Source organism: Panthera leo, chromosome B3, assembly GCF_018350215.1.
Source record: "Panthera leo isolate Ple1 chromosome B3, P.leo_Ple1_pat1.1, whole genome shotgun sequence".
NCBI lineage: Eukaryota > Metazoa > Chordata > Mammalia > Carnivora > Felidae > Panthera > Panthera leo.
In genome coordinates this window covers 1,417,236-1,435,300 of record NC_056684.1, presented here as the reverse complement: position 1 = coordinate 1,435,300, position 18,065 = coordinate 1,417,236, and the positions used below count along the sequence as shown (strand labels likewise).

General features: G+C 50.0%; 1 protein-coding gene across 10 annotated transcripts in view; it reads right to left on the bottom strand.

Moving 5' to 3' along the window:
- The window catches only part of ZFAND6 (zinc finger AN1-type containing 6), a 74,020-nt gene that overhangs the window by 1,625 nt on the left and 54,330 nt on the right, over positions 1-18,065 (bottom strand). For 8 of the 10 annotated variants that reach the window (XM_042940809.1, XM_042940811.1, XM_042940810.1 and 5 more), the window contains 5 exons: positions 11,151-11,321; positions 9,373-9,481; positions 8,543-8,643; positions 7,908-8,018; positions 1,310-1,423 (listed from right to left, as the gene is read on the bottom strand). In XM_042940809.1, the coding sequence (XP_042796743.1) occupies positions 1,310-1,423; positions 7,908-8,018; positions 8,543-8,643; positions 9,373-9,481; positions 11,151-11,304 (589 nt within the window). In that variant the 5' untranslated portion in view covers positions 11,305-11,321. Of the gene's footprint in view, positions 1-1,309; positions 1,424-6,893; positions 7,102-7,907; positions 8,019-8,542; positions 8,644-9,372; positions 9,482-11,150; positions 11,322-18,065 lie in introns of those variants that run through there. The other 2 variants (XM_042940804.1, XM_042940805.1) reach the window with 2 other exon arrangements.

Here is an 18,065-nt window from a genome sequence, read left to right as displayed (position 1 = left end):
CTGAAAGAGAGATCTCGAGTGTGGGGGGAGGGCCTTTATAGAAAACCGGTCCTGCTTCTCGTAACGGAGTGCTTTGATGTGACGGAGCACGGGAATCGACATTTTGAACACTGACATTTGATGGAAGTTTCCTCTACCACCTTTTTGTCTGTCTGTTTCAGAAACACATTCTGTCCCCTCGTGACAATGAATGGAAAATGAAGCCAACTCTAACGCCAGACCGACAGACCGGACAAGATGAAAATTACGGAGTCTCCACCTTCCCATCACGAAGCCCGAGTGTTTCTGAGACTCAGAAAGACTGTATTTGACACTAAATACGTCTATTTCGAAATGTCTTATTTGTCCGTGCTTGTATTCTCTAAATAAACACATCTGCCCAAGTACGGGCCAGTCTTAAGTGTCTCTGACATCAGATTATAATCCCCTTTCCACTTGGTCTCCAACCTACTCCTTGGCGGGAGAACCCTTCCTAAAAAGCATCCGATTTTATCCGGTCTTGTCAGCTCTGTACGTCAAGTTCTTATGCTACGGAGCACAGAGCACGGCGCCCGGCACGCACACAGCGAGAAATGGTCGTTGTTTAGAAGCTGTGACCGCCATCCGCCAGGAAGCACAGTGCACATCGTGAGCCTGTCCGTGTTTCTGTCTCACCGCGTATCCGACGCCCCCGTTCACGCGCTCCGTGCCGCGGCCACACTCCCCATCCGCGGCCCCTGACGAGGCCCCGTTCTTTCCTTCCTCCGACCTTCTGGTCGAGCTGTTCTTTCTGTCTGAAACGCCCCTACTCCATCAGCTCTGGGTCCCAGCCCTCCTTCAGGGCCTGCCTCAAACGTGCGGCCGTCGTGGTACTTTCCGTGACGGGCTCCTACACCCCCCTCTTCCATTCGGATGAACCGCGGCACCTGTCCGACTCCCCACAGTCTGCTGACTGTGCTTCCTCTGCTCCACACCCAAGTGGCATCTCTCTACGTTTTCTCCCTCCCCGAGTAACAGTGCGTCTCACAGCGGGGCCGGCCGAGCTTGGGTCCCCTCCCGTGTGCACTCTCTGGCCCTCGGAGCACCTGGCGCCCGGGCCCGACCCGTCTGACATTCGAAGACTCTGCTGGGATGGACCAGTAAAAGAGCATCTATTCATGTCACTCTCAGGTATACAATTAAAGCTACTTTAAGAAAACCCAGAAGCGGGAATGAATCCAGGATTAGCTCTCATGGGAACACACGTGAACCTCCTGGGGCCTGGAACAGTAAGGCACGCGGTATTTTAAAGAACACTCTGAGGCTGACGCCACTGCACTTCGGCCCTTACCAGTAAGTCCTACTTTCTTCCTGCACATGAAACAGCGGTTCTTTTTCTGTTTTGGCTTTTCAAGAGACTTGCTTTGCTCTTCAGATGGCTGCTGTGCCGTATCTGATACTGAAGCTGACAAAACAGGAAGGAGGTACAGTTTAATTATTCGGTAAGGTTCTGACACTGGTTGGTGGCCGTCCCCCTCCCACCCCACCAGTCTGTTCCTGTGAGGGCCACTGAGGACTCCGTTAGCCCGGAAAGAGGCTTACACGGAGTTACAAAGCCGATTACATAACATGACCCCCTATTCCTCAAATGTATGTGTGCATGTGACGTACGTGTGGATGTGCACACGCAGGAAGTCTGGAAGAACATGTATCGATATGTTAACACTGACTCAAGATCTAGCACGGCATTCCCTAGGTTTTTTAAATTATGTATTTGAAATAAAAGGTGCAAGCACTCATACACACACATACACACACACACACACACACACACACGCACGCACACAAATACTCCTGGGGTATTTTCTACGGGAGTGTGTCAGGAGATGGCCACAGGCCAACTTCTGAATATTGCTGGGGTCCGAACTATGTAGATTTCTCAGAACCAGGGCAAAAAAAGGCTGAAAGCAAGACCGGGTAGAGCACCATGTTTAAAAGTCTCAGAATGTTTCACATAAAACCTTTAAAATGCTGGCAAGGTCGATGTAGTAGATAGAATGTTACAAACGGGATAACAAAATGACGCATTTAGGCAGTGAAGCGAAGGCCGGCTGCACCAAGATTCCAATTCCCGCACCTAAACCCTACCTCACTGAGCCCTCCGGGACGCGGTCACCAGGCAGGGGCGGTCACGTGACCCAGCACACGCGCCATCCCGCTCCGAAACAGTGACCCTCCACGGTCGCCGTGGGGCCAGGCACCTGTGTTCACGCCACCCACGGCCGGGACCCAAGGGCCCTTTCCTCGACCTCCTCACACCTGGGTCCACCTGCTCTTCTTTCTCAGGAGCAGCTCGGGTATCCCCTCCTCCACAGAAGCCGTCCCACCTCTCCACGAGGCTCACTCATCACCCCTGGCTCCCTGACCAGTCCCACCAAATCCTGGGCCCGCCACGTGCGTGCCTCTCCGGGCCACACTCGACACGGCACGGAACCCACGCCCCGCGATGTGACTCACCCCCAGGACAAAGCCTGGAGGCCCGGCGGCACCCTCCCCCTGCTACAGCCGCCCCGAAGCGCCTGTCTCTCTGAACACACACAGTCTCTGGCCTCTGGTCTCGTCGGCCTCCTTTCCGTGTGGAATGCTTGCCCACGGCCCTCGGGTCCCACTCTTCACGGGGCTGACTCTCATTTTTAAGCGTCTACCATCAACTCTTCCCCACCCCCTACGCACCGACCTGGATTAGGAAGCTTACCGTGCGCCCCAGTGGTGCTGCCCACACGGTGGGAACCGCCTGTCTGCCTGAACCTGGCTTAGCGGTGCGCTCCTCCAGGGTGGGAGCTTGTCCGGTGAGCTCCTGCAGGGCGGGGGCTCGTCCTTCCCGCTCCTGCTCCCGGTGCCGATCCTCGAGCCCCGACCGCAAGCTGGCGCCGCACAGAGACCCGAACCGCATTCCTGAACTACTGGCCCTCTGTAATCACGTGCCCCGGTTTCCCCAATTACGGGGTCAGCCCACCAAGGAGGGACGGTATCGTATTTCCCGTCCGCACCTCCAGCTCCCGTCCAGTGAGCTACGCGGAGCGGGCACTCGGTCACGTGAGGTCATGGATTCTAACCTATGTTAACCGTATGACCTCCTATTTTAACAAAACACGACGAAGACCAAACAGCACAGACCAACAAGTGAACACGCACAAATGAACAACTCTGTGATCACACCACCTAGAAATTCTGAAGCCAGATGGGAGACAGTTCTACTAACACGAACGTTTTATTTTGAAACACATTATGGACACATAAAACCTTTTATTATCAATCAACAAACAGCCTCAGGACTCGAGCTCCAGGGGGGCAGGGGCGGAGTGTCGTTTACTTGTTGTATCCCCAGCCCCCGGAACAGTATCAGATAACGTCCCTCTATGTGTAAAGGGCTCAAAAATAGTTTAACTTGCAGTCCAAAAAGAATGTATCTATTGTCTTTGAAATCTGTAAGCCGTAATATCTAACCTGTTCTCCCAAGAAACCGTGATATTCAAATAAACATATAAACAATGCTTTAGTGGCAGTAACAGCACTACCACAAGAAAACATTTTTTAACAAGACCGTTTTAATTACCGAGGCACAAACTCTGGTATGTGGAAACAGAGACGTGAAAATGCACTCGCCTGCCACACACACGAATGCTGTTGCACGGAAGCGTCTCAAGAAGACGTTTCACGGTACGGACCCTGAAGGTCCATCTACAGCAAACGCACAGCCTGTAGAGCTAAGAGTCCACAAGGAATCTAAGAGCTCAGGAGCTGGGGCGAGCATCTGACGCTGATCACTGTCCACTAGATCCCCAGGGGACGAAGGTGACCTTAGCTTACCTCAAACTAGTGGTCGGCAGCTAGAGTTGAAACATTTCACAATCAATTCGTGGGCAAGAGGATACGGTGTTTGGCGTAAGTCTACGATTCCCAGAGATTCTGCTTCCTTACTTTCTATGAGACTCACGACCAAAGCATGCCCGATCAAACTCATGATTACGTAAAAGGAAACAATCCAGTCTGTTAAAAGGGCCGTACTCATATTGAACCTGAAGCCAAAATAGGAAGTCTGCTCGGAACTGGGCAGTTTTTCGCAATCTGAAATGAGCACCGAAGACAAGAGGGCACCTGCTCATTAAGGGTTAGCGACCGGCAGCTGCCTGCGTCGTATCTGCACGACCGAAGGTCTACTCGGGCCGCCTGTGCGATGGCATTAAGGCTGTGGAACCAACTTCATTTTTAACGGGAATCTCAACTAGACAAAGTCGATTGGCCAGTGACTTCAAGATGCTTCAAAACCACAGGGCAGGGGCGCCCGGGGGGCTCAGTGGGTTACGCGTCCCACTCCTGATTTCGGCTCGAGTCAAGACCTCACGGTTTGTGGGAGTGAGCCCGGCATCAGGCTCTGTGCTGACAGCACGGAGCCTGCTCGGGGTTCCCTCTCTCGCCCTCTCTCCCTGTCTCTGCTCCTCCCCCTCATTCACACTCATTTTCTCACTCTCAACATAAACTTAAAAAACATTTTAAAAAGCACAGGGCAGGTAAAATTATCGTTCAACTACCCACATGGATGATCACATTCAAGAGAAACATGTATTACGGTTCTAATTCCTCCATATCCTCAACACGTGGACCATCTGTGTATCTTCTCTGGAGAAACGTCTATTCAAATCCTCTCCTTTGCCCTTTAAAAGACTGGTCTTTCTATTGTTGAATGATGACATCTCTTTACACATTCCTATCAGATACAGGATTCACAAATATTCTTAACCATTTTCTGGATTGCCTTTTCGCGCTCCCGACGGCGCTCCGTGAAGCACCCGGGTCCTGACTCTGCTGTAGGTCAATGCGCCCGTTTTCCTCCGGTCCCTTGTGCTCTAGGCGTCCCGTCCAAGGAGGCACTGCCTCACCCGAGGCCATGAGGAGTTATGCCTGTTTTCCAGTTTCAGCTCCTACCATTTTGGGTCTTTGATGTGTTTTGGGGCAAACGTCTGTAAAAGGGGAAGGAGAGGTCTCATTCTTTCCAGTGTCCCAGCACCACCTGCTGAAGCCCAGGCTTCGCCTACTGGATGGTCTCGGCTCCCTGTGGAAAATGAGCTGCCCGCGAACCGCGGGGTGTATCTCCGGACGCCCGGTGTCACTCCAGGGCCCGACAGTAGTGTCCTCTCGCCTGTCCCGCGGTCTTGGGGCTGCAGCAGGTGGTACGCTTTGAACCCTCCTCTACTTTTTCCAGGACCGTTCGGCTATTCTCGCCCACCCTCTCCAGTCAGAAGAAATCTTTGAGTTTTAAGCGGCGTCACACAGAGTAAGACTGTGCGGTTAGCCCGTTATCCTGTGGGCTTGGGGCACCTCTCCTTTATGACACAAATATGGCTCAGAGAAGTGGGGTGTCGGGTCCACACGCTGTAGTAGAACCTCGGACCCCAATGCCGCTTCTTTTGGGGAAGATCCAGCATCTGAGAGACTCAGGTGAACTGAAGGGGGGGAGGCAATGCTGTGCCGTCAGACAATCAAGTAGGATGGTTTCCTACTTTCCAGGGAAAGTGCACCAAAACGCTTAAAAGAATTTTTGAAGCTACCTTTTGTGAACTGAAAATCCGACATTCCTAAGTTAGAGACCACGCGAGTGTGGTATCGCCAATCGTTAAAGTAAAAAGAATAATGAAACGAGAAATGTGCTGTAATACGCTAAATACTCATTTAAACGCGAGAAAAATTCTTCAGAGCCACGGGGACAAAATGAAAGCGTACTGCCCACCTGGTGGCAGCAAATCGTGATTATCAGCAGAATACCTACAGAGAACAAAGCTGTCTCAAGAACCCTAATCTGAAAACTCCAATGAAGAATGTTAGGAGGGGCGCCTGGGGGGCTCAGTCGGTCGAGCGTCCGACTTCGGCTCAGGTCATGATCTCACGGTACGTGGGTTCGAGCCCCGCATCGGGCTCTGTGCTGACGGCTCAGAGCCTGCTTCAGATTCTGTGTCTCCCTCTCTCTCTGCCCCTCCCCCACTCGCACTCGGTCTCTCTCTCTCAAAAATAAACAAAAAAACATCAGGAAAGCCTGGCTTGGGTACACAGCTGCTACTCACGTACCCTCTTCCATCTGGGATTTTCTTCCCATCTAGATAAATTTCCCTGAGGGACACAGACGGAGTAGACACTTGGCAGGTCACCAAAGCAGAGGAGCCTGCCCTGGCAACGGAGGGCTGCCCCTGGTGACAGGAAGCCACGTCCACCTCCTAATCTAGGAAGCACCACGGCCGTGGGCACAACTCTGGCCCGGAGTCCAGCTCAGACACCGTAGGGCTGGAGTCCAAGACTTCTTCTCTGCGAGTTTTCGTCCATCCACTAAATAGACGGAGAAAAGCGTTCTCTGCATTTACTCCTACCACCAGGGAAAACACAAGTACCTCGGTGTTAGGAGTGTGCGTGTACACATGCACGCACGCGTGCTCACGCACGCCTGGCCCCGCTCTCTGCGAGTCTGCTTCGTGCCCCTTCACTTTTACGAAAAACCTACGTTAGGACCTGTTTTTGCTAACCAGTAGATACCCAAAGAGAATTTCCGTGTTTATGAAATGGCAATTGCTTCTTTATCCCGTTTTGGTTTACAAAAGGCTTGACAGAAACGCTCTACTTTTGGACAGTGGGGGACACCTGCACTCGGGTACACGTTTCTCATAAAAGAAGACAGTCTTAATTCAACGGGGTGGGCAAGACGTTTTTAAAATACTGAAAACGAATCCTCTTAAACTCAAATGAAAACTTACACCTGGTTCCTCGGAGATCCTGCAACGCTAAGGTAACGAATGCTGAGTTTTTAAAAGGTACTTAGAAGCTGCTACTGGCTTAACCTCCAAGGTCACTGAAATCATACGTGAAAAAAGGAGTCTACAGATTTTCAACACGCCTTACGATTTCTCCTAATGTGGCTTCAAGGCCACCTTTGGTACTCTTGTTGCCAGGGCCACTCAGTGCAGAAAGCCACGCCGTCCTCCACACACGCATGGTGTACGTTCACCACCCTGTCTTCATCCTCGGTGGCCGTGGACACCAACTGCTGCCACGTCTGCCCGCAGCACCCATTTCGCTCACAGTCTACAATACGTGCCACTGCGAGACAGAACATAAGCGAGGTCAGCAGCCTGTGTTCATTTTTCCTTCCTGCGCTCTCAGCAACCCTTGCTTCTCCAAACTCTCTAGTGGTCGGCACCTGGGGGCTGCAATAACCCAGGGCCCAGATGACTTCTCCCTCTGCTGAGTCGTTATCCGACTTGCTCCCCTAATCTCAGCCTCTCACTTTTCAAAGTGTGCCAAGGACTTCCAAGTCTCAGATGTGACACCGATCACACATTTAAAGACCAACGCTCGACCTACAACCTCCAGCCGAGCTCTTCGGTTCTGAAACGGGATCACGCCCCGCGCACACCTGGTCTGGTCGTGCCACCTCTCCCGGCGCCGGTCTGAAGCAGCCCGCCACCGCCACCGTCGCGGAACCGAAAGCTTTACCGCCCTGCTCCTATTCCCCGCGTCTCATGCGTAACTAAATCTCAGGGATTCTTCTCTCTCTGCTTTGAAACCATCCCTCATCTGTGCCCTTCCTTAAGTTTTTCTATTTAACCAAGAAATAAAAGTTATTTATACTTATAATGCTTCTGTTGGCCAAATAGTACATATCCTTGCTATAGCGAAATCCACGATGGGCAAAATTATGCCAACGTTTATTGGGCATAAACTCAGAGCGAGAGAAATTAGCCAGCTCAACTACATCTGAACTAGAGAGCTTAAACTAACGCCGCCAGAAGTTTCTCTCGCTGTCACGTGAGCACGATGTCCCGTGGAGGGGGTCGCTGTCAGGGCAGCCTGTCTCTCTGAGCCGTGCCGGAGGCAGAGGGGCACAATGGTCACCCTGGGCTCACCTTTCCCGAGCGTCCTCCTTCTGTAAAGCCATCGTCCCCGTGCTGGTGGAACAGAACCCATCCAGCGCAGTCTGCTCCCAGCCTCCTGAGCGTCTCCCCTGCGACCGCTGCCTACAGAGAAAGCCCTCCCAGATCACCGTGGCCCACACAAGGGGGGCGTGCGGAGCGCGGGCAAGGACACGAGGCACTGAGCAAGACGCCGCAGTGGGTCGCCGACGGGACAGGGCCTACTGCCGGTCAAATTCAATGGTCTGCTCGACGGCCCAGGTCAGAAACAAGAGATCCCCGGGTACTCGGAGGGGAACTAGTATTTGGGTTAAACTGGTAAGAATAAGAGTAAGAGAGGACAGGAGAATATAATCCCACTACTCACTCACTCACAACTCTCAACTGAACACATTTACGGCTTTTGACTTTATACTGATGACATAATTACACAGAAGTGGGAAATGGCTCCCAACAGTTCAGTCAATTAAATACCTGGAGACCTAAAACGTTCTGCTCATAAAGAAAAGAAACAGCAAACTATATATTTGAGGCTGGCAATTTAAAGACAGCGGCACCTCGGACAGGCCCGGCCTGTAACAGCCAGCTGTCGGGCAAAGGACCGAACCCGCGCGAGCCCACGTGCAAACCTTGCAGGTCTTCCGTGTCAGGGATTGCTTTGTCCACAGACGTACTGTCCACTTGGGAAGATGCTACAGATTCGGATAAAAGCGACTGATTTGATACAGGGCTAGAAAAGCAAAAATATTGAGATTTTAAAAGTGATTTCCAGGCATGAACAGTACCTAAAATGATGTAGTAAGTATGCGTCCAACATATCTAAGCAGTCGTCACAGCAAGAACACACACAGAGATCCTTCTTTATGACTTGTGCATTTAGCACAGAGACCATGAAACTGGAGACCGGTCTGGCCTGGAGTTCACGGCTTCAGAACTCAGAGCAGCGGCAAGCGCCCTCTGCGCACAAAGGCACCCCACGGAAACCAGCGCGGTGGTCATGACCGGCTCCGGGGGCCCTGATGCCGCAGTGGGAAGGGCACCGGGCGTCTCCGATCATGAAGCGGAGAAAGAACTAGAGGGTGGAAACCCGGTCCCCGCTTCCTATCAGCAGAGTGAGGACGACGCCAGTAGGTCTGTGCTCCCAGAGCGAGAAGGGAAAGCCGCCCTGCGCACAGTGGGGCCGCGGGGGGCAGGACTGGGCGCCTGAATTCACAAGGATGTCGGGGGCGGGACATGGGATGAGCGGAAGCGAAGGAAAAGCCGTCTGAAAAAGAAATGCAAACTGAGAAGACACCTTCCCCACTGCTTCCCAAGGTAAACGTGACTTTCTAACTGCTGTTCTCAGGCCAGCTAACCCCGAAGTCCTGACCCAGTCCTCCCACGGAGACCCGAGCACGTAGAGAGGATACGCTTTGCTCCTCGGCAGCTTTCCCAGCACCGTGCAGACACAGAGTCTTACCTGGGCTGCACGGATGCAGATGTGGAGTCTAGGGGTGACTGCGCGTCAGGGACGCTGCCGTCCGCGCACTGGACCGGGAAAGACTCGGACAGGGTGCCGACAGAAGCCGCTGCAACAGAACCGCGCTTGGTGTCAGTGACCCTGCACTCTGGGCGTCCCCACACCTTCCCTGAGAAACCACCACCCATCTTCCGCAAAACAGCTAGAAATCTTGTTTTACTGAGTATAGAGTATGCTGGTTCGTTGCTTTCCGTTAAAAATGTTTCAGTAATATACCAATTGGAAAAAAGTTAATTTCAACCAAGAAAAAAACCATATACAAACTGTATATATTAATAAACTACACTCCCGTTTCTCAGGACTCCATGTCACTTGGATCCTTTAATCCACAAACTCTTCCAAGCACTGCTGTATACGTGGAGGGATTTAGGATCAAAGCTGCAGCAGTTAAAGTGGATAGAAGTCCAGAACTAAAATCTGTGCTCAGCACATGAGGCTACATTTTCCCCCCGTTCTTTTTTTTTTTTTTAATTTTAATGTTTACTTATTTTCGGGAGAGAGAGAGAAAAAGCACAAGTGGGGGAGGGGCAGAGAGACAGGGAGACACAAAATCTGAAACAGGCTCCAGGCTCCGAGCCATCAGCACAGAGCCCGACGCGGGGCTCGAACTCACGAACTGCGAGATCATGACCTGAGCCGAAGTCGGCCGCCTAACCGACTGAGCCACCCAGGTGCCCCTCCCACGGTTCTTCATAAAGCAGAAATGTAGATGACAATTTCATGTTAAAAACAATTTCTGGGGCACCAGGATGGCTCAGTGGGTTGACCGTCCGACTCAATCTCGGTCGGCTCGGGTCGTGATCTCATGCATCGTGAGGTTGAGCCCTGTGTCCCAACTGTGCGCTGACAGTGCAGAGCCTGCTTCAGACACTCTCTCTCTCTCTCTCTCTCTCTAACAAAAACAAAAAAACCCCAACAATCTATATTCATTTGGTCTTAGCCTTGAAAAAATTTAGAGAAATTTTGTTTACATGCTTCCAGCTCTTGGCTTGAACACGAAACGATGATGAGAAAGACCCCCTACAAAACTGTGAACGAAGTAACTGCCTGCACCTCCGTTAACCACAAAACCCCACACTCAGGCACCGATCCATACAGCCACCCAGATGACACTATCAACACCCCACCTCCGCAAAGCTCATACTCAGAGTCCTCCCCATCCTTCTGGTAACTACGGACACACACACACACCCCCACACCCCGGAAGAGTCCACGGGCACAGAGGGTGACGCACAAGCACAGTGAGCCAGCGCCGAGCGCCCTGGGTCCCGGCCCCGCGGCTGCCCCCCCGCTTCCTGACGGTGGCGGGCTCTCTCAAGTCAGCCGTGGCCTCCTCGAACCCACTCTCTCCTTCTACAGCCATCTCGGCTTCAGCGGTCATCCCAGATAAAATAACCCGGGTCCTCATAACCCTCACTCCCTTACGTCTTACTTACCTGGACGCATACATGTAAGCGAAGAAGGATGCCTGCATTCTAGCTAACATAACAGAGCAAGTAAGTAAGAGCAAGCGTGGCAAGTAAGGCTGAACGGATTTATACTAGTTACTTTCGATGGGTGAGGACACCGGTGATGATGACAACACAGAAAGAGGAATTTTCCTGGTCCGAACGCAGGGACGGAGGTGCAGTGTGAGAGCAGAAACGCTATCACGTACGTCGCGCTCTCCCGACGTATCTCGATTATGAACACTGCTGCGTGTGAACAGGATTACTTACCAGGTGGGCTGATTCTACCATTACTACTATTCTGTCTCTGGAGATGTTCTTTATAGCACACTGAACACATGCCATTTGTGCGAGGGTTTCCATAAAATCCGCAGCCAGTAGAACAAAGCATAGGCACTTGGCTGTGATTAGTTTCTTGAGCCATGTTTCTCTGTTGCACACCTGAAATGTACACAGAATTCGTAAGGAACGCAGACGCACACTGCAGTCGTATATTATCCAAATCTGCTTTATATGATAAAAAAAAAAACCCCACATATACTCCCCCCTAAATCTTTCCGTACACCTGTCCCAAGACCTAGGGCTAAGTTAGGAAAAAAAGTAAAGACGAGAACGATACGAACAACTTTTATCTCCAGCCCTCTACACAAGAAGGTCCGTACTGGCTCAGAAACAGTAAAGAACTCTTGGGCACGGTATCTGTTCTGAAGACTCCACACTATCGGAACGTTAATGAAAACCCTTGAGGACTAGTTCAGTTAGACTCCTAATAAGAAATACACATTACACGTTTTGCCTCGTGTTATACTATTAATTTCTAAGCATTTACACCTTTGCTCAAAGTTTATGTTTTAACTCGTATAATTTATTCTGTCTGAAAAGCACTTTACAGAATGCCAGTGCTGGTGAAGGTAGGAAGAAACGGGCAGAGTGCTGCTGATGGGAGGAGCCCGCTCAATCTTTCTGGCAAACAACTGAGCGATTCACGGGCAGGAGCTTAAACCGCGCCCTCCGAAACAGTCACTCTCCTACAGGGTCTTTGACAGAATAACTGGGGCACGATCAGAAAAAAGACCAAGGAGTAACATATGAGGGATGTGCTTCGCAGCACATTTGTAACGTTGATAAACTTGAAATAAATGCCCAATATCAGAATGAGTTTTTTTCAAAAGTTCTGTGTCATTAAGACATTTTAGAATGCTTTTTGATGGAGGAGAATGCTGGGAACAAACGAAAAGGCACAATATGAAATGTATATATGGTTTGTTGCCAATTAGGACAAATCCATTAATCACTGAGGAGGACAGGAAAGAACGCATCCAAGGACGGCAAGGCTAACGGTGTTTTCGGATTTGTACATTTTTTGAACTTTTAAAATCCTCTTAAATGAAGGTACAACTTGCCTAACTGGGGCAAAATACACATACGTTTTTTAAGTATTTTAGATGAAAAACTACCAGGACAGAGGGCCTGTCTGGAGCACACGAGAAGGAGTCATCAATCACAGCAGACGCAAGGCCCCAGGCGCCCTTCTCCCAGACGGCAGGAATAGGGGATTCCTGGCACGAAGAGCATGACAGAAGGTAGTAACGGGCTATTAAAAAAAAGAAAAAACTCTCCCAAATGACCGAAGGTTACTCCAAAGTGGATGTGTTTAAAGACGAGTCTGTGCCAAGACCCTGAGGGATAAGAACTACCAGAGGAGGACAAGGCTCTGTCACTAACCTTGACTGAGTCCTCCTCCACACATTCAATGTTTACCGTTAACAGATTTTTTCTTCCCCTAAATTGTTGGAAAAGACTGTTGGGGCGGGAGGTGGGGAGCGAGGGGCGGGCGCACTTAATGCAAACTTCGCAGCCAAGAGCAGTAAGGCATATGACGGGAGTACAGAACAAAGTAGCAGGTTTAGCGTTTGTCTTTAAAAAGAACTGTCGCAAAACCACCGAGGCCATTTAGAAGGTAAGCCTGGGAATACAATTTGGGACTCTGGCAAGCACCCTTCTGACTCACTTCAGAATCCAACCTTGGCCGTTCTGCTCTCTGCATAGCCTACTCTGGGTACTTCTGTAAGTACACATATCAAACTTAAAACTACATAGCAAAGACGGGATAGAAAGATACGCCGAAGATGGGCCAGGTCCAACGTTTTGAGATTTTTGGCCTGTGTTCCCGAGGCACAGTGTGTTTGTCCGGTTTCGGTATCAGGGTAAGCGCTCAGGATCACGTACGTGGCCCGTAAGCGATGGAGCTCGGGCTCAATACCCGTGTCCGGCCCGAAGTCCCCGCTCCGAGTCAGTGGTTCTCAAAGCGTGCTTCCACGGAGCCCCAGGGAGGTCAAAACCATTGCCACGCCAACGCTAGGGAGCTACGCGCCCTCTCCTCTGGCCACTGGGGACACACGCTCCCACAACGGCTCTCACAGCCCCACGATCGACGGGCACGCCTAGAGGCTGAACACGTGTCTCATTGGGACTTCGGGGGCCTAGCGGGGAAGCACGTGGAAAGCGACCGCAGAAGCACCAAGGCCGCCCAGTCCCTGCTCCTGGGGGAGGGTTTTACTTCAAGGCCCGGCCGACAAAATCTGCTTATTCCGACCCGAGTTCACGGCAGACATGTTCCCCAAGATGGACAACGTGCGTCTGCGCCTGTCACTTCAAGGGCGAACACCCATCGCCCGTTCCAAGGGAGAGACCAAGGAACGCTCAAATAACGGCACAGGAAGAGTTTATATACAGTTGGGAGATTTTACAACGCAATTAACCCTTTAAGAAACTACAGCTTATCGAGTTTGGGTATAATATCAAAAAAGAAAGCAACCTCTATTATCTGAAAAGGTTATTAAAACACTCCTTCCTTCTCCAACGACTTACCTGTAGGATCCCAGTTTTTCTTTCTAACACTGTAACAGAGGCAGCTAGGAGAATCTTGCTGTTCGCTATTAAGCCTGACCTTAGAGAGAATTTGCGAAAATGTCTAGCGAGGCCACTCTTCTCACTAAACCTTTCTGGTGGTGATGGCGGGGGAGGGAATGGATGGATGTTTTTAACAAAATATTTTTTAAAATTAATTACTTTGCAACTTTTCTCAGCTTTGATTTGTAACATGATAAATACCGCCAGAGAGAACACACATAAACAGAAGTTCTTCAGGGTACTCAGTACTTTTAGAGAATATAAAAGTCCTAGTACCAAAACTTTCAAGAATTCACTGCTGTCAACCATGCATTCCTGCTGTAGGCAGTATCACCTCAAGGGGACAAACATTGATTCTTTGGGGGAAAGAAGGAGACAAAAAAACCTTACTCTCTATGTAGGAAACACAGATATACATGTGCACATAAACAGAGATACAGTGTACCTACGGAATTAAAATTTTATGGAGATAGGAGGTCAATTAGGAAAAAACTATTTAAAAAAGGCTTTTGTGGGGTTGCCTGGGCTCAGTCGGTTAAATGTCTGACTCTTGATTTTGGCTCAGGTCATAATCTCACGGTTTTGTGAGATCAAGTTCCGCCATTGGGCTCTGCACTGACAGCACAGAGCTTGTTTAGGATTCTCTCTCTCCTTCCTCCTGCTCCCAATCTGTCTCTCTTAAATGAGTGAATGAATGAATGAATTAAAAAATAAATAAATAAAAAGGCTTTTGTGGGGGAGGAAGTAAAAAGACATTGAGAAACACTGTTCTAGATCACAACTACCCTGTGTTGCCTATTGAGGACATTAAAACGCTATTTATAAGGTGGGGATTAGAAGGACTTTCCCCAAGGGCACACACCAACCTTTCAGCATCTGGGTGGCAACCACGAGCATGCAGAAAAGGGAAAATATTCATTCCATTTCTTTGAAAACTTAAGTGAATAGGGGCGCCTGGGTGGCTCAGTCGGTTAAGCGTCCGACTTCAGCTCAGGTCATGATCACAGCCCATGAGTTCGAGCCCCGTGTCGGGCTCTGTGCTACAGCTCAGAGCCTGGAGCCTGCTCCGGATTCTGTGTCTCCCTCTCTCTCTGCCCCTCCCCTGCTCATGCTCAGTCTCTCTCTGTCTCAAAAATTAAAAAACAAAGAAACATAAAAAATTAAAAACTTAAGTGAACAGTCACAGATTAGAATATGACCATCAAGTTTTTATTCACAATTGCCTCTGAACAATAAATACCAAAAACATGGAACACCAGCAATTTCCCCAAAATGCCCACACAGCACCCAGTTAACAATGATTTTCCGAAGCTGAGCTTTCTTATTTAAAAAACAAAAAAAGAACCTATTATCTTGGCAGATAAAAAGCACAAAAGATTTCACAGGCTATTTGAAAAGAAGAAAAGGAGGGGCGCCAGGGTGGCTCCGTGGGTTAAGCGTCTGAGTCCAGCTCAGGTCATGATCTCACGGTTTGTGGGTTCGAGCCCCTGCATCAGGCTCTGTGCTGACAGCTCAGAGCCTGGAGCCTGCTTCGGATTCTGTGTCTCCCTCTCTCTCTCCCTCTGCCCCTCCCCCACTCGTGCACTGTCTCTCAAAAATAAATATAAAAAACCATGAAAATAAAGAAGAAAAAGAAAGACTCAACCTTACTTATTCACCTTTAAGCCACAGAATGTGGGCTCGCTTCAGCAGCACATAGAGTAGGCCACAGAATGTACCCTTCCGTGAAGATTCACAAAATGAACCACCACCATAACAGGTTACCTTAGTTTACCCCGATGTGGCAAAGACGAGAGAAGCTACGGACACTGGAAGTCCTGCCTGTCCGCGGCTGCAGCCTCTTGCAGGGGAGGACCCTGCGGGCCCACTTCTCTGGCGCGTAGGAGGGAGAAGCGGGAGGGAACGAGAAGGCAGAACAACCCCTTAGCCGCCGCACCGTCGGATTACAAAGCTACAAACCCAAGGAGGTAAAGAGTGTCGCCAGACAAACGACAAGCTGATCAGCCTGGTGTAATTCAACAAACCGCTTTCTCCCCCTCCGATGGTAGCACAGTTATTCAGAGCTCACTGGGGGCCAAGAACCGTTCCCACTGTTTTCTTTCTCTCATTTAATCCTCCCCAGAACCCGGTGCCGCCGGTGCCGTTTTAAACAGCTACTCAAAGAGATTTAACAACTGGCCCGAGGCCACGTATCTAGGAAGCTGGGTCAGTGTCTTTATCTCCTAAAAACAAAGAGAATGACTTTCAAAGTCCATCAAGTCCCTACCAAACCTTAACTCTCTGAGTGTTCGTGAATTCTTTTCATTCAGAGATAATTTAAATTTTTAGTCACTATTCAACCTTAAGATGCTATGCAGCTTTAATTAGTCTGACCTACCAAGCTCTTGAGAAAATTTGTTTTCCGTTTCTTTTTACCTAGGAAATTTTGACTGGCATAAAAAATTCAAGATCAAATGTTTTAAGACTGCAAGAAAATTCGTGACCAATTATTACAATTCTGACAAAAGAAGTGCAGTGAACGGATGCAACACAGTCTCCATCTTAACTGCAAATGTGTCGATTAAACTTCCTTTCCTCTGCTTCGTGCCCCGGAGTTGGAGTCGGGTTCACATAATTTTGATTTTGCAATGACCCGTGCGCTTTTCTTTCCCATTCTAAATTCTGATTCTCATCACTTCACAGTCGGGCTACTTTAACAGTTTTTTCTTTCAGTTTTGCTGCCCCTCTGCCCAGCCCATTTATTTCAATTCTCCGGCATCACCCAGTTCCCATCACATTCCTTCTGACTTAGTGACCGTAGAAGTGTCCGGAGAGGGGCACGAGACCCGGCGTGCGAGCGTGGTGTGATTGGCCCCCCCGGCAGCCCGGTCTCCCTGGAACAAGGGCCTTGTGTCACTGAACTCCTCCGAGTCTGACTGCCCAGCAGGTGTGCACAGTGCGCGAGCCGGTTAAGGACGCGCGAGTGCGCGGGAAGACAGGCGGCGCCCGCAGCGCCGGGCACCGAAGTTCCACCCAGGCTCTGACCCCGGGAGCCCAGCCCCGTCACTCTGGCCACACTGCTGCTTTCCTGGTGAGCGCCGCCTGCTTCTGCCCTCTGCCTCCATCAACCTTTACTGGTCTCCGGAACCGGCTCTAATCCTACTTCTTCTGGGTCCGCCTCCGCCCACCCCAATCCTCCTCTGCCCCTCTCTGCGGCAGCGCCCACCCTTTGGGGGCCCTTGTGCCTTACGGCCCACACACCACCTCCCCGCTAAGCTGCAGTTTCTTCTTCAAACCCCCTTCACGCCGAATACGAATCCCACAAAATATTTTCTCCAATCAAGACATTCCATGATTGTTGGAAGTAGTCACATCAGGCAAAAAATGGTTATTTTCCATTGAAAGGGGGAGAAAACAGAGACGAAAAATGTTTGACACCGGAGTCCTCCTGATTTATATACTGAAAGAGTCATGCAGCAACAATGACCAGTCGGGGTCCAAGCCAGTGATACAACACAGGTACATTTCCTCATTTCCTTGTTTTCACCCTCCTCCTGAAAGAAACAGGTTGAAGACGTAACTCATAATGAGGAGTTTGTTCACAGAAGCTGTGAACTGGTAAATGCGTTAAATCTGACCCACGGCCATGTCTGGTTTGCTAGCACATATTAATTTTCTTACAGTTACATGTATTAGAAAATTAGGGGATGTGGGGCGCCTGGCTGGCTCAGTCAGTAGAGCATGTGACTCTTAATCTCAGTGTCGTGAGTTCAAGCCCCACGTTGGGCGGAGGGAGCCTACTTAAAATAAAAAATTGGGGGTGTCACATAAAAATTCCAGACTTCTGATTTCTCTCAAAAAATAGCAAGACCCGACAACAGTGGACTCGTGTCCCCCAAATTAAAACCCACCGGCCAGGAGCCCCCCCCAGAGCCTGCGCTCTCAATGCGAGACCACCTTCCCTTGCCGTTACCTGATGAGCCTTACGAGCATGAGAGTTTTTAATTCCTAGGTAAGCACTTTGACCTTTTCAACTGGGGATCTTTACTATTACCTTTAGAAGAAAATTAAGACAGAGAATGTGGGATTACGTACGAATGCACACTAAACTTTGAGCCGTACTACAGGCACCAAGTGCTAAGAGAAGGTTTCCCCCTACCCTCTGCCTTCTGAACCACTGGAATACCACTCAGAATTGGCTGTCTTTGCAATTTTATCAAACAAAGATTCCAGAAAAGGGCAAAGTAGATTTATGCTAGATTACGTATTTTTTGTTTTTCTGTTTTAGTAATA